Here is a 15,579-nt window from a genome sequence, read left to right as displayed (position 1 = left end):
TTACGTTGCCATTGAGCGCTCATGCCATTGAAAAGCTGAATTCATAAATGGATGGAGGATATGTGTGCTGAGAGGGAAACCCAGGGTTGGTAAACCCCTTCTGAGCGCCTCAGCGGTTCTCCAGATTTCTCACTTCCCTCTCGCCGTCTTTCTTGTTGCCAGCTTGTTGCTTCATTAAGTGCTTATTTCAGCGCTCTCCTCCTCATGCTGTTGCAGAGACACAGACTGTCCTAATATTCCTTCCAGCACTTTAACAGAAATGACTTCAGTGGTCGCAGGTGGTTTATTGGAAAACCACACTGGAAGTAGAGCGTGATGATGGCGTGGAAGAGAGAGATGTTTTATTGGCTGTCTGTTAGAGATGTTCAAGACAAGACATTTTGCAATTTTTCACCATTTTAAACGCATCTCTTTTACTAGTTTGAATACATTGTATGGTTAAATATATATTTTTAAAAAATGATATCATTAAGCAATTTTTTCTGTCCAATGCACATTGGATCACAGAAAGCCAAAAGGTAAAAACTGAAGTTAGCTTAATATTTTTTCTGTAATATTAAATCATTTCAATGAATTTTATTTATTTATTTATTTAAATAGTATTTTTATATTATATATTATAGTAAAGTATTGTTAAAATATTTTTTTTTTCATAATTTAAAAGTTTTATAAAATAAAAGTTTTATAATTTTATAATTTAAAAGAATAGTTTTTAAATGTCAAAACCCACAACGACAAAAAATAATATAAAACAGACACTACATGTTTGTTTTCTGAACAAATACACATTGGACTAAAGAAAAAATATTTAATATTATATATATATTATTTTAACATTTATTTTATATTACATTTATTTTAATCTATAAGTTATTGTCATAATTTATAATGTATTATTTATTTATTTGATTTTTTATATATATATAATAAAATATATATTATAAAACAATAATTTATCATTTTATTTAAAATAATATTTGTATATAATTTTTTGTAAAAAAAAACAGCAAAAAATATATTTTCATGTTTTCTGAACAAAATATAAGCAGAACTTATCTGTGTTAAGCTAATCTAATAGAAGATATATTGTGGTTATGATTAATGGCTCAAGTTTTTATGATATTCTGGTCTCTCTATATATATATGGATTCCAGGGGCCGGTTGCATAAACTGCTAAGGCCAGTCTTACAAGTTAGTCATCACATTTTTTTTCTTTAAAGCTTTTCATAACTTTAAGTCTGTTACATAAAAAGTTATATCGGTCTCATCTGAATCAGAAAAGTAAGACTGATTACCCATTGGTTAACTTATTGTTGGTCAAACTAGTTTTTAAGACAAAAGTTTATGCAACTGTCCCCAAGTCTCATTCATGCCGAAGTTTTGTTCCCTTTCCCCATTTACTAGCAATAGTAGTAGTGATGCTTGTCATAAACTAAACACTATTAATTAATAATGGCACTTCATGTTATTCTGCAGTTGGAGCACCTGTTGATCTGTAGTTTACACCTCATGAATTATTCCCTTTTTAATGCATGACCCCATTTAAGTGCACTGTGCTTAAGTATTAGTGTGTGTGTCCCTGTGTGTGTTCATTTGTGCAGTAATTGCAGGCTGTAGGGCAGACGTGTGTGAGCATAATCAGTAGTGCCTGATGAATGGCTGTTTTCTGTCTCTAAGCATTCTGGGAATGCCCCCCTTCCCGAGCCAGGTCTCTCCTGACACTATTTGCCTTCATGTCACAGAATAAACTTGCGTTCTCTTAGCCTGTCTGCCCTAAACTCCCAGCATGCTCGTGTCCTTTGGGTTGTGCATTAGGTGTCACATAGGCCTCTGGCTTCTTTGTGACCATGTTGTTGGTTTGTGTGTAAATCTCGGTGTGGCGTTTTCTCTTTCTGCTTGCTGGGCAATCAAGCATCTCTGTGAGAACGGGAATGGTACATAAGAGGATGTTTGGGGACGGTCGGGTGTTCAGGCCTCGTGTGTATGAAGCCTCTCTGGCTGTGTTTGCTGTCCGCTTGAGTAAACGTCTCACTTCTGTCCTGTGTGAGAAAACACGCTCCTCTTTCATCATATGCATGGGTTCTTGAGGAGAGACATCTTCTAGAACTGCTGAATATTGTTTATTCTGTGCTAAATTAGGATGCCATACCATTTTCATTATTTGGTATTTGAGCAATACCATTTCATTGACTAGAAATTGCTGTTTGTGAAACATTTTTAAGTGCACTACAACAGGAATAACTAAAATGGGACTAATGATTTGTGGGTAGCAAAGTGTGAATTTGCATGAAACGATAACTATTAATAACATCAAATGCACAAAACTACTCTTTTTTTATCATTTGTTTTTAGATTTAATGTTGCTAAACATTTTATATTTAATATTCTTTTTATATATTCTTAATATTTAATACAACATTTAAATTTTGGGGTTTTTTCTCCCTTTTTTGTCAACCATTTTATTTTAACTTGTATAGTTTTGATATTTAATATATTTAATCACATTATATTTTTTATTTATTTTCAAATATAAGAATGTATTGGGTAAAAGATATATAAATCATATCAGTTGGCTTAATTACTTTAGTAAACACAGAACTTTTTATTATCATTTTTTATGTACACTACAATTTTTATTAATTTTAATACTAGGGCTGTCAAACGATTAATCACGATTAATCGCATCCAAAATAAAAGTTTGTGTTTACATAATATATGTGTGTGTGTGCTGTGTATAATTATTTTGTATATAAATGCACACATGTATATATTTAAGAAAAATATGTTATTTATATATAAAATGTTTATATTTATATAAAATATACATTATATATAGGCTACATTCAGTCTATATACAGTATATACATGCAAATATTTCTTAAATACACATGCATGTGTGGGTATTTATGTATTAAAAATAATTATAGACAGTACACACACATATATTATGTAAACAAAAAACAAAAACATTATGTATATTATGTTTTATTTTGGATGCGATTAATTGCGATTAATCGTTTGACAGCCCTATTTAATACATATATATATATATATATATATATTTGTGTGTGTGTGTGTTTCATTTTTAATAACGAATATGAGTCTGTCACACTTGATAGCATTCCCAGTATCGGATCATCTCCACCCTAAATGCAACAGACGTGTGTGTGTGTGTGTGTGTGTGTTAACAGGTTGACAGTGACACTATCTGGAATGAAGTTCACTCGTCCAGTGCTGCTCGTCTGGCTGTGGGATCTGTAGTGGATCTGGTCTTTAAGGTGGCTTCGGGAGAGTTGAGGGTAAGACTGACACTCTCTCACACACTCAATAGTCACAGATGTGTTTAATGCACTTCCAGTCAGTATTTAGAGGCTGAATTATGCGTTTCGCAAATGATTTCCCCTCAGCTCCCGCCCACCCGAAATCTCAGCATAACACACTGAAATACATCCATCATCGCATTCAAAATTGACATGGCTCAAAGCCATGCCTCAGCATGCCCAGAAAAACACAATGCACCTACATAATGCACTAGCTCTTATTTCTCTGTTTCGCACTCTATCTCTGCTTTCTAAAGGAGTATCACACACTGGCAGACTTAAAGTCCTCTTGCTCTCAATAGCCATGCGGCGACACCCAGCAACATAGTAGCATCCACTGAGCTTCATTGTCCATCAGCCTGAATGGAAAATACTTTAACTGTGAGGAGTCAAGGAGGGACTGGACAGAAAGTCTGAGTGGTGTTTCCCAAAGTCACTTTGGAATGATGTTTTGTAAATGAACCCACATTCATTAGCATACCTCTGTTATACTGTGTCCAAGCCAGACGCAGTGAGTCCTCACTGAACGCGAACCGCTGCATTACAGGACAAAATCACAGCTAATCCAAAAATTATTACTGTCATTGTGATAATGGCTACTTAAATGCTACAATAAATTACAACTGAATAATAAAGTGAAATCTTGAAATATATACATATTAGGGGTGGAACGGTTCATGTATTCGTATCGAACCGAAACGGTACGGGCGTCACGGTTCGGTGCACGAATTTACACGGAGAATACACGGTATAAAAATAAATAAAACTCGCGTGCAAATTAATTAATGTAATGCGGAACTACTGTTAGATACGCGGGTTCTTTAGGGACACATAATCTGTACCATCGGCTAGCTCTGAACGCGCGTTCACTTCAAACGTTGGCTTTATACGCGCGTCCTATTCGCTTTGGACTAGCGTCGAACTAGACGCGAATTTGAAGCTCTATTCGCGTTTGGTGTGACCTAATGAACAGGCTGCGATGTCAAGATTGCAATGCTGGAGAGTGTGTGTGTGCGAGAGAGAGAGGCGCGCGCGATCTAACTGTGTGTGTGTGTGTGTGTGTGAGAGAGAGAGAGTCATTTTGTTTATACAGATCATTAAACCTGCAAAGTGTTTACTTATATTTGTGTACACTCGCAATAAAACACAACATTGTGCTTTTGTCACACTGTAACCTACAACTGTCACCCAACCAAAATCACATACACACTGTTTTAAAAGCAAAACATATTTATCCAACTCCATTTCAAAACAGTCTGTCTTTTGGACATTCGTCATATTGCATTGGTTTTCATTTCTCGTCCTCGGAGCACTAATCTTACACATTCAACATTGATTAAAAAAGAAAATCGAATGTGTTTTTAATGGTAGTATTATTTTATACAGAAATCAATTATTTATAATTCAGATGAGAATAATGTTACATTGTCAATTAATAATGTTAATTAAAATTAAGGAAAACAAATATATTGATCTGAAATATAGCAAAATAATTTTAAATTAATAGTACAATTACCAAACATATCGCAAGGTCTTTTTGTCTTTTTATTAATTGAATTAATAAACTAATTATATAAAACTATTGTCAGTGCACTACAAATAAACTGGTTCTATGCCTTTATTAATAAAACTTATTTAAAAAATACAATGCCTTCTGCATTTTTGTTTTGCTTTTTCCCTCCATTGTACCGAAATCGTACCGAACCGTGACGTCTGAACCGAGGTATGAACCGAACCGTGACTTCTGTGTACCGTTCCACCCCTAATACATATACATATATAACAAATACAGTAATGTAAGATTAAACTAAATAAATTAAACTTTAATTCATCAAACTCCCAGTTAATAACAACTCCATAATAATTCTTTTGAAATATTGATTTGTATTATTGTTTATTTATTATTTTTAAATTATATTTCTAATAAAATTATACATTCATTAATTAGTTTAATACTCTAGGTGTGTCCCAAATGATGCACTATACACTATGAACTTATGCACTATGTACTCAACCATGTAGTGTATGAAGTTTTACAAGGTTGTTTTGTCATTCAACATCATAATGCATGATTTTTTTTCCCGGTAAATTAAAGGGATAGTTCACCCAAAAAATTCCAAATAGAAAAAGTACACTTTAAATACCCAGATGATGCACTTAAAGGGATAGTTCACCCAAAAAAGAAAATTCTGTCATCATTTACTCACCCTCAAGTTGTCCCAAACCAAACAGTTGATGGGCCCCATTGACTTCCATAGTATTTTTTTCCATACTATTAAGTGGGGGGTCCATCAATTGTCTGGTCACCCATTTTCTCTTTAAAAATATCTTATTTTTTGTGTTCATACAGAAATTCATACAGGTTTGGAACAACTTGAGGGTGAGTAAATGACAATTTTTGGGTGAACTGTCCCTTTAAGTGCATCATTCGAGTATTTAAAGTTTACTTTTTCTATTTAGAATTTTCAGCGTGAACACACTACTCTCACTATTTATACTGCGAAACCGCATAGAATAGTGCATAACTACTCAAACTGGGATGTCACTACCGTGTTAAGGTTCTTCTGTGTTTCTCATTTCTCAGACAGTGTGTGTGTTTGTGTTCACAGAACGGCTTTGCTGTGGTTCGACCTCCAGGACACCACGCTGAGGAGAGCACTCCCATGTACGTTCTCACTGTATCTCTATGATCTCAAAATAAACCCCACAGCCGATATCAGCATCCACTTCAAACACACGCACAGCATCATAAATCAGTGTTATACACACTATCCTCTCACATAAATGAATTCCAGCTCTGGAGTGGATCGCCTGGCCAAGACTACAGGACTTCCAGCGCTCTCGCTGGCTTCAGTACAGTAATGCAAATTGTCGGTGAGGTGAATTCAGCACAGTAGGCCAGTCTTATCTCCAGACAGACTCACGCCAGTTTTATTTGGAAAGACTAGCATGTGTTGTAAACGGCATTTTTTCATGAGTACGGTAGGCTTTGGCGTGTCTTTTCTGGATCCAGGAATTAAAGAGGTTCCTGTAGCTCGACTTTAGTTAGAGTTTTGATTTCCAGGGAACACACAAACTTCAATATTTAAATGAAAATGGTTAATTAAATATTTCATTAATTAAATTATCTAATTACATTTTTTTTTTTGGGCTGTTTAGCTGTGGCAAGTTTTGCACACAACTTTGTTACCACTTAAATTGTGACTTTTGTTTACCGAACCAATTTTCTCATTTTTTACGCATTGTCAAATTCAACCATTCAACCCTGTTACCCAAGATTAATGTAAGGAACAATAATGAAAAAAAAAAAACAACTTTGTTTCTTTAATTTATGGGCTAAATATGTTTCAGTATATCAGTAACTAAACTAACAATTGGTCCCAAAATAGCTAGCTTTTTATTTTTATTTATTTAGATTTTTTTTCTACTTCATTTTGATGTTTTGTTTATATTAATAGAAAATAATAATCACAGAAAAAAATATTTAGAAATTCCTTAAATTGTGGTAACAAAGTTTAAGAAAAAAACTCACAACTCACATAAAGTGACCATTAGTTTGCCCTTCCTTTTACTGACCAAATCCTAAAAACATACAATAAAACTTGATTTTTGTAAGAGTTTCAGGCCCTACTTTGTACTTTATTCATAAAAAGTGCCATTTATGCCTGATCTGGCATACTTCTGACTGTTTTGAGATGTTTGGGCACACAATGTTCTCACTGTTAAGCTCAGGCAACTTGGATGCAATTTTATTTATCTTGAAGCTTGATGGTTTGTCCAAATGAATGTCAGGTATCGTTAATGTGGGACTAAATTCCCTCTAATTGATGAGTTTTGCTGCTCTAAAAGGCTCAAGCATCACAGCCGCTCCTCCCATCTTTATTCCCAGTGCGTCTCCCTCATTACAGAAAGGTTAAAGTAAACGAGTGTTCCTCAGTCTCTATGCTGAAAGGTTAAATAAAAGGATTGTTCCATCAATGCCGTGTTCGGGGAGTCGACTGAGGTTTGGTGCCTCTGCCGTGGGCCGCGGGCCAGGCCCTGTTCTTGCGCTCTGATGTCAGGCCAGGACGCAGTGGGTGAATCGTGTCATTAGCGAAATGAGACAATCCATCAGGCCAGGAGGTCCACTTCAGAAACGCACACGATCAGGCCCTCCACAATAGATCACACACACCAGCTGACTGCCCTGGTTCTGTGTTCTCTCTCACATGCGGGTTTTTTTGCTTTTGTTTTTGACACAAAAAAACAGGGGATTTTGCTATTTCAACTCGGTCGCCATTGCAGCCAAACTCCTACAGCAGAGACTCAACGTCAGTAAGATTCTCATTGTGGACTGGGTAAGTGCACACTCAATCGGTTTTATTCCATGAAATCATATGTGCTTACTTCATAAACATATTTTTCCCATTTCTTTGCCACTAGTCACCAAACTGAATACACAAATAATCACCATTTCCAAACCGATTTCTGATCACGTGACTGATGGTTGGTGCATGTACCATATAGAAAAAAATTACACACCTCATTTTCAGTAAATGTCCATGGGCAACGTTTTCTTTTCTGCTAACATAACCAGTGCCATGACAGTGGAGAAAAAAGTGATATATTTTTGTTTTATATATATACTTTATTTTATTAAAAATGTAAATATGTTATTATATATATATATATACAATACAGTATATAAAGAAATAGTTCACCTAAATTATCCCATAATTTACTCACCCTCAAGCCATCCTATGTGTAAATGATTGATTCTCTTCTTTCAGCTGAACACAATCAGAGATATATTAAATTAAATAATATCCCAGAAAGCGGAATTGCAGAAGCAAAACAAAACACTGGTCGCGAATTAGAAGTCTAAAACGAGAAGTTTTAAATAATAATTTCAGAGGGTTAGAGGTCAAAAATTGCTAAATTAAATATTTACATAACCAGTGCAATGACAGTGGCAAAAAAACATGTTTAGATGTATTTTTATATATTTTATAAATATTTTATAAAATGCATTAAATATTTTAATATTACTTTTTTTATTATATATATATACACTCACCGGCCACTTTATTAGGTACACCTGTCCAACTGCTCGTTAACACTTAATTTCTAAGCAGCCAATCACATGGTGGCAACTCAGTGCATTTAGTCATGTAGACATGGTCAAGACAATCTCCTGCAGTTTAAACCGAGCATCAGTATGGGGAAGAAAGTTGATTTGAGTGACTTTGAACGTGGCATGATTGTTGGTGCCAGAAGGGCTGGTCTGAGTATTTCAGAAACTGCTAATCTACTGGGATTTTCACGCACAACCATCTCTAGGGTTTACAGAGAATGGTCCGAAAAAGAAAAAACATCCAGTGAGCGGCAGTTATGTGGGCGGAAATGCCTTGTTGATGCCAGAGGTCAGAGGAGAATGGCCAGACTGGTTCGAGCTGATAGAAGGGCAACAGTGACTGAAATAACCACTCGTTACAACCGAGGTATGCAGCAAAGCATTTGTGAAGCCACAACACGCACAACCTTGAGGCGGATGGGCTACAACAGCAGAAGACTCCACCGGGTACCACTCATCTCCACTACAAATAGGAAAAAGAGGCTACAATTTGCAAGAGCTCACCAAAATTGAACAGTTGAAGACTGGAAAAATGTTGCCTGGTCTGATGAGTCTCGATTTCTGTTGAGACATTCAGATGTTAGAGTCAGAATTTGGCGTAAACAGAATGAGAACATGGAACCATCATGCCTTGTTACCACTGTGCAGGCTGGTGGTGGTGGTGTAATGGTGTGGGGGATGTTTTCCTGGCACACTTTAGGCCCCTTAGTGCCAATTGGGCATCGTTTAAATGCCACGGCCTACCTGAGCATTGTTTCTGACCATGTCCATCCCTTTATGGCCACCATGTACCCATCCTCTGATGGCTACTTCCACCATGTCACAAAGCTCTAATCATTTCAAATTGGTTTCTTGAACATGACAATGAGTTCACTGTACTAAAATGGCCTCCACAGTCACCAGATCTCAACCCAATAGAGCATCTTTGGGATGTGGTGGAACGGGAGATTCGCATCATGGATGTGCAGCCGACAAATCTGCGGCAACTGTGTGATGCCATCATGTCAATATGGACCAAACTCCCTGAGGAATGCTTCCAGCACCTTGTTGAATCTATGCCACGAAGAATTGAGGCAGTTCTGAAGGCAAAAGGGGGTCCAACCCGTTACTAGCATGGGGTACCTAATAAAGTGGCCGGTGAGTGTGTGTATATATATATATATATACAACACAAACTCTGAGTTTATGGCATGCGGGACGGTCTCTGTCTCATCCTGGGCCAGCGGTAGCCTAAAATGACAAGTGGCGTCAAGGCAGAGCTCTGCTGGGGTCATTAGGGTTTCTGGATGCCTTTTAAAACGGCTTTCATTTCCTCCTCTCTGTGACACGGCTCTTCTGACAGACCTGCTGTTTACGGGGAAGCTGACCGTGACATGTTGTGGCCGACATGAAAAGAAATCGACTCTTAAACTGTCCTCCTGCATCACTGGCGGCTCAGAATAGATTTTTACACACTTTTCATTCCAATGCGAATACACCAGAGTGACGGCATGTCTTTTTTTACAGCGTCTGATTTTTACATTGCTTAACCAAATATTGTTGTTTTGAGTAGATTAATGATCACTTTAGTGTAGAACAGATGACATGAATTGTTTGTACTGTTGTGCATTAGGACGTTCACCATGGCAACGGGACTCAACAGGCCTTCTACAGTGACCCTAATGTCCTGTATCTGTCTCTCCATCGCTACGATGATGGGAACTTCTTCCCCGGCAGCGGAGCCCCCGATGAGGCGAGTTTCATGTGCCTTTTTTTTTTACAGTATTTGATATACACTAATATACTTTCAAAAGTTTGGGGCTGGTAAGATTTTTTTTATGTTTTTAAAACAAGTCTCTTATGCTTCCCAAGGCTGTATTTATTTGAGAAAAAAAAAAACTGAAAAATTACAACAATAATTGTTTTCTGTTTTAATATATTTTAAAATGCTCTTTATTCCTGTGAATCAGCATCATTGCTCCAGTCTTCAGTGTCACATGATCCTTCATAAATCATTCTTATGATGATTTGCTGCTCAAGAAACATGTCTTATTATCAATGTTGAAAACAGTTGTGCTGCTTAATATTTTTATGGAAACCGTGATGCATTTATTTTCAGGATTCTTTGATAAATAGAATATTTTGTCAAAATGTACAGAAAAGTCACTTTTGATCAATTTAATGCTGAATTGAAAGTATTTTTTTCTTTATTTTATTTTATTTTCTATTCATAAGAAGAAAAAACTTACTGACCACAAACTTTTGACTTGTACTGTATATCACAGTATTTGTGCACTTCTTTTGAAACACCTTAAACTTTTTTTTTCCAGTAAGAGAAACTGTAATTTTGATGTAAATTCAAAATACAAGGCATAAAAAAAAAAAAAACTAGGGCTGTCAAATGATTAATCGTGATTAATCACATCCAAAATAAAAGTTTTTTTTTACATAATATATGTGGGTGCACTGTGTATAATTATTTTGTATATAAATACACACACATGCATGTATATTTAAGGAAAAAAATATTATTTATATATAAAATATTTATATTTATATATAATATAAATTATATATAAATCTATATACAGTATATACATGAAAATATTTCTTAAATATATATAAGCATGTTTGTGTATTTATATATATAAAATAATTATACACAGTGCACCCACATATATTATGTAAAAAAAACTTTTATTTTGGATGTGATTAATCACGATTAATCATTTGACAGTCCTAAATAAAACATTTTTATTTTAAACCTGAAAATAAACATTTTAGGATTTTGTAAAATATAAAACTGAGAAAAAACACGGGAAAAATGCACTGTCTGTAGGTGAAAACTCGTGACGTTTATCGTGCGAGTTGTTTGCATAGACGATAAGATGCAGATGCTCTTTGAATAATTCTCAAATCATCCTGGAGAACATGCTCAAAAACTGAAGCTGAAAATGCTTTTAGGGCAATAGGGCTATTGCAAACAGCAACCAGTATACACTACTACATAGAAATTTCATGTTGGTGCGTTATTTGAGCGGACTTTGCTTTTGCGATGAGCGTTACATGAGTGGAGCGCACGTGCACAGAGCAGAATATTGAGCAAAGCCCCACACCGGGCAGTGATAACGGCTAGAGCGAGAGTGTAACCTGACTGAGTGGCATATATTTTCGGCCGTTTTTCTCTTTCGGCCTTAAACTGAAAATGACATTTTCAGCCGATAATTTCCAGCGGCCAAAATTGAGTTGCCTCCCTTATATATGCACTGTACGGTAAAGACAGTTGTGTTCTTCTTTTGCCCTGATTTGACTCCCATTTCTCTCAGTTATAATTAATGCTCTATCATTAATCCGATAAGTCAGCTCCTGCCTCTGAACTAATGAGGGGATTGAAATTGAATTGACTCAGTTGTACCCCTAAATTCTGGTATTAGTCAAAGTCCATTTGGCTTTCAAATAAGACCTCATTACAGTTTAACTCTGGTCGTAATTGTTGGGATTTGTCCTTCATTGGCTCTGTGACATCAGCCTTGATTTAGCGCTTTCCCTGAGGATGTTTGAATGTGCATGATTCATAACACTTGCTCATCTGCTCCAGTAAGACCTGTGCTGGGAGCTTAGTAGACTTAGTACTACACCACATATTTAATAGAGTTGTATTTGTGGCTTGTCTATATAGGTGGGCATCGGTCCAGGCGTGGGCTTTAACGTGAACATGGCATTCACCGGAGGTCTGGAGCCGCCCATGGGGGACACGGAGTATCTGGCAGCATTCAGGTAACATCGTCACACATACACCTCTTTTACACCAAAACAAGCAGGACGGTCTACATAAGTGTATACAACTGTTAACGTCTCTCAGCATCTTTATGCCATGATGAGCTGACTTTGGTGTTGGCGTCAGACGTAATGGAACCATATATTGAATATATTTAATTCTGGGATTTTTTGTTAATAAAATCAAGTTATTTTAAACTGACACATAGACAAAAGTGTGTGGAGTACTGTAGATTTGTAGTGTCTGCCAACTGCACGTGTATCACATCAACTTTGTCGATTATAATGTTATTTTTGTCTAATTTTCCAGTTAAATGACTAAAAATCCTTAAAACAAGAAATTTTAGAAACAACACTGCATAAGATATTAAGGTATCTTTAAAATTAGTGTATTTTGACAGATTTTTACATTTGTTTTAATCATAAAAATAAGTTATAATCAACTGAGAAAATGAATTTATATTTAAAACAAATGCAGTCATTTAAGTATTATTTATATACTGTTATAGCTTTATTTTTATTTTTTCAGTTTTTTATTTTAATTTTAGTTGCAGTTTTAGTCATTTTGTTATGTGCCTTTCTATTTACCTTTAATTTATTTTTATTTCAGTTTTAGTTTTAGGAATTTTAGTTCTTAAACTTATTTATTTCAGTTTGTTGCCAACATTAGTAGTTTTCAATCAAGTTTTTTTTTTTTTTTTTTTTTTTTTATTACAGAAACAGATTTTTAATAGTTTTAGTTGACAATTATAACAACACTAGTGTTTCTTTGCAAGTAAAGTTTTATTTTAAAGTATTGTTTTAAGGATTTTAAATTTTTGTAATGAAAAACAAAAAAACACTGGTTATTTGTTCCTGGTTCAAGACAGCAGGTTTTAGTGTCTGGTGCAGAAGCCATGTTTCTCATGCAGATTTTTTTTCCTCTCTCTTTTTTTTGGGAAACGTGCAGAATGAGTCCAGTTTGAGCAGCGGCATCATGTTGATTAAAGACGCACTTATAACTAATGCACAGATATATTTGCCTTACTGAGCTTATTATATATTTATTTCTTTGAATAGCTATTACTCCCTCAAACTATTTATATTACCACCAGCTGCACAGTCAGAGATTTTATGTGGGCACATGTGGCCTGAGAGTGGCCTGTTTAAGGCTGAATTTATCACAAGGCAATGTCCTTTTATTGGATGGGCATGGGCTACCCCAGTGACCTCACAGCCAATAGAAGGACTGTATTTCACCACTGAGTTTAACTCAGAATAGGATGTGATGATTGAGAATGTTGGAAGAGTCTAACAGACTCTTAAGAGCTGTAAGTTAAACACACTTCAGTTTGATCAGCTGGATCAATGAACCTTTTCTTTTTTGGCAGGAAAAAAACTATTTCAAAGAGAAGGGTTCTGTTTCAAAAACCTAGTGAGCTGTTGCTGTTTGAGCATGGAAAAAGTCTGTAAAGTTACAAAGCGCAAGGTCCAGTCCAAATGAAGTTATTCTCTATATCAGTAAGCACCATTTCTGAACTTCCTGAAACGACTCGATTGTAGTCTTGAGTTGTCTTTCGGGAACATACACATCACAATATTATTCATTTTAATAATTCCCACCCAAGGCATCTGCAAATAAAGAGGGCGAGGCCAGGTTGAGTTGCGTTAGTAGTGTGTTGAAGTTCTCGGTTATGGAAAGGGGTGTAACATTTCCGAAACATACTCGAAGCAGTTGACCAATCACAACACACTGGTCCAGCTGACCAATCAGAGCACATTGCGATTTTTGGAAGGAGGGGCTTCATAGAGACCGGAAATAAAAAGAGCATTACTGATGGACTGGGAAAAGAGGTGCTGCAACAATGTAAAAAAAATTGGGAATTATTTTTTTTTTTTAACATTCAAGCATGAAAACCTATTCCAGGAGACCTCAAAAACAAAAACAAGACTGAAAAGGGGCATAATAGGTCCCCTGTTAACACATTTTAATAACAGTTCCTGGTATTATTTGTTTTATATTTTATCACTGACATTTAATTAGCATCGTCTGCCATCTTTGGATGTCGTTTTTCACTAACTTGTGAAACTCTCTGTAAAGAATACACATGATAATGCCTTAAAATTTGGTCAAAATAAGACATGTTTGAATTATTCTGCCTACTTTTTTGGTATTTGAGTCATTTTCATGCTCCCTTAAAATGAAGGCAGCTCACTAGGTTTTAAAACAGAGCCAAACCAACTCACCGCCGGTTTAATATTGCCTACTAACACACCCATATGACAGCCAAACAGTGTGAAAAGCCCCATTTTCACAGGGATTTTCTTGAACGGTAGGTGGTTGTTGGAGAATTGGTGGGAGAATGGTGTCTTGTAACAATTTGTATAAGCTCTGCTCATCCGTTGAACTGTCCCTTTTATCTGTAGCAGGGGCTGATGGGAGTCTTTGATGGTGAGCCAGTTAAGCTGAGCCCCATTAGCATTGGTGTTTGGGGCTATTAATAACCCCTTCCCTCACAGCGCGGGGCGCACGGCCGATTCGAGATGCTCTTTGAAGAGGGGCCTCCGTGCCCAACGCGTTCAGGCTGCTTCGACAGGTAGATGGCTAAAATATGGCCCGCTGCAGGGCGATGATAAGACAGGATAGTCCTCGCTCATCCCTGTTTTTTTAAAACCAGACCACCTCCCTCTCTTTGACCCAATCAGCCCGTCTGTCCGGCCGTTGTCGTAAATCTCTCCCCAACACGTCTTCGATGAATTCGCTGCACCTCTTCAGCGGCTTTTCCTCACGCAGGGTCTAAGCGATGCCAGCTGAGTCTGACCCAAATCTCCCCCTGACCTCATCTACATCAGCACCCATGTTAAGATGCTCCGGTTTGGCCATTGAGAATCAGTCGGATAGATTTTGTAGAGATCTACCTTTGTAAAGGCTTTCACTCGCTTTACATTGCCATACTCAGAGACTCATTGGTTGCCAGCTGCTGTACTCATACACTGGCGCACACCTTCACTCTATCAGTCCATTCATTCTGATTCATCCTCCAGTAGAGACGGCTGCTGTGTTAGTGGTAACCAGTAGGCCTGGGTAAAAAATATCGATTTCTCGATATTAATCGATTCTCATTTTTACGAACCGATATCGATTCTTAAATCTCAAGAATCGATTAGTCATCCTGTTTTCATTTGATGAATGAATGGAACATTGTAGCGCGCATCCCATCCAATAAATCGCAATAATCTTTGTGCTTTGTTACTATTGATACTAAATAAAGTCTTGAATTTCAAATTACGTCCATTTTCTTACAAAATTCAAAAACATAAATAGTGTTTTGGCGCTGTGAGATCGCTCTGGCTCAGCTCAGCTCAAGAGAAGCAGCAGCGCGGAGCGCACATGATCTCCTCTTCCGCCTT

The 15,579-nt window shown here is 36.4% G+C and overlaps 1 protein-coding gene across 1 annotated transcript in view; it reads left to right on the top strand.

Annotated features, from left to right (window-relative positions):
• The window catches only part of hdac4 (histone deacetylase 4), a 120,635-nt gene that overhangs the window by 70,894 nt on the left and 34,162 nt on the right, over positions 1-15,579 (top strand). The window contains exons 16-20 of the mRNA XM_056243696.1: positions 3,192-3,299; positions 5,930-5,985; positions 7,570-7,657; positions 10,046-10,165; positions 12,092-12,189. Of these exons, the coding sequence (XP_056099671.1) occupies positions 3,192-3,299; positions 5,930-5,985; positions 7,570-7,657; positions 10,046-10,165; positions 12,092-12,189 (470 nt within the window). The remainder of the gene's footprint in view (positions 1-3,191; positions 3,300-5,929; positions 5,986-7,569; positions 7,658-10,045; positions 10,166-12,091; positions 12,190-15,579) is intronic.

This window comes from Rhinichthys klamathensis, unplaced genomic scaffold, assembly GCF_029890125.1.
Source record: "Rhinichthys klamathensis goyatoka isolate OS25496 unplaced genomic scaffold, OSU_Roscu_1.1 h1tg000827l_1, whole genome shotgun sequence".
Lineage (NCBI taxonomy): Eukaryota > Metazoa > Chordata > Actinopteri > Cypriniformes > Leuciscidae > Rhinichthys > Rhinichthys klamathensis.
This window is presented reverse-complemented; position numbering and strand designations above follow the sequence as displayed.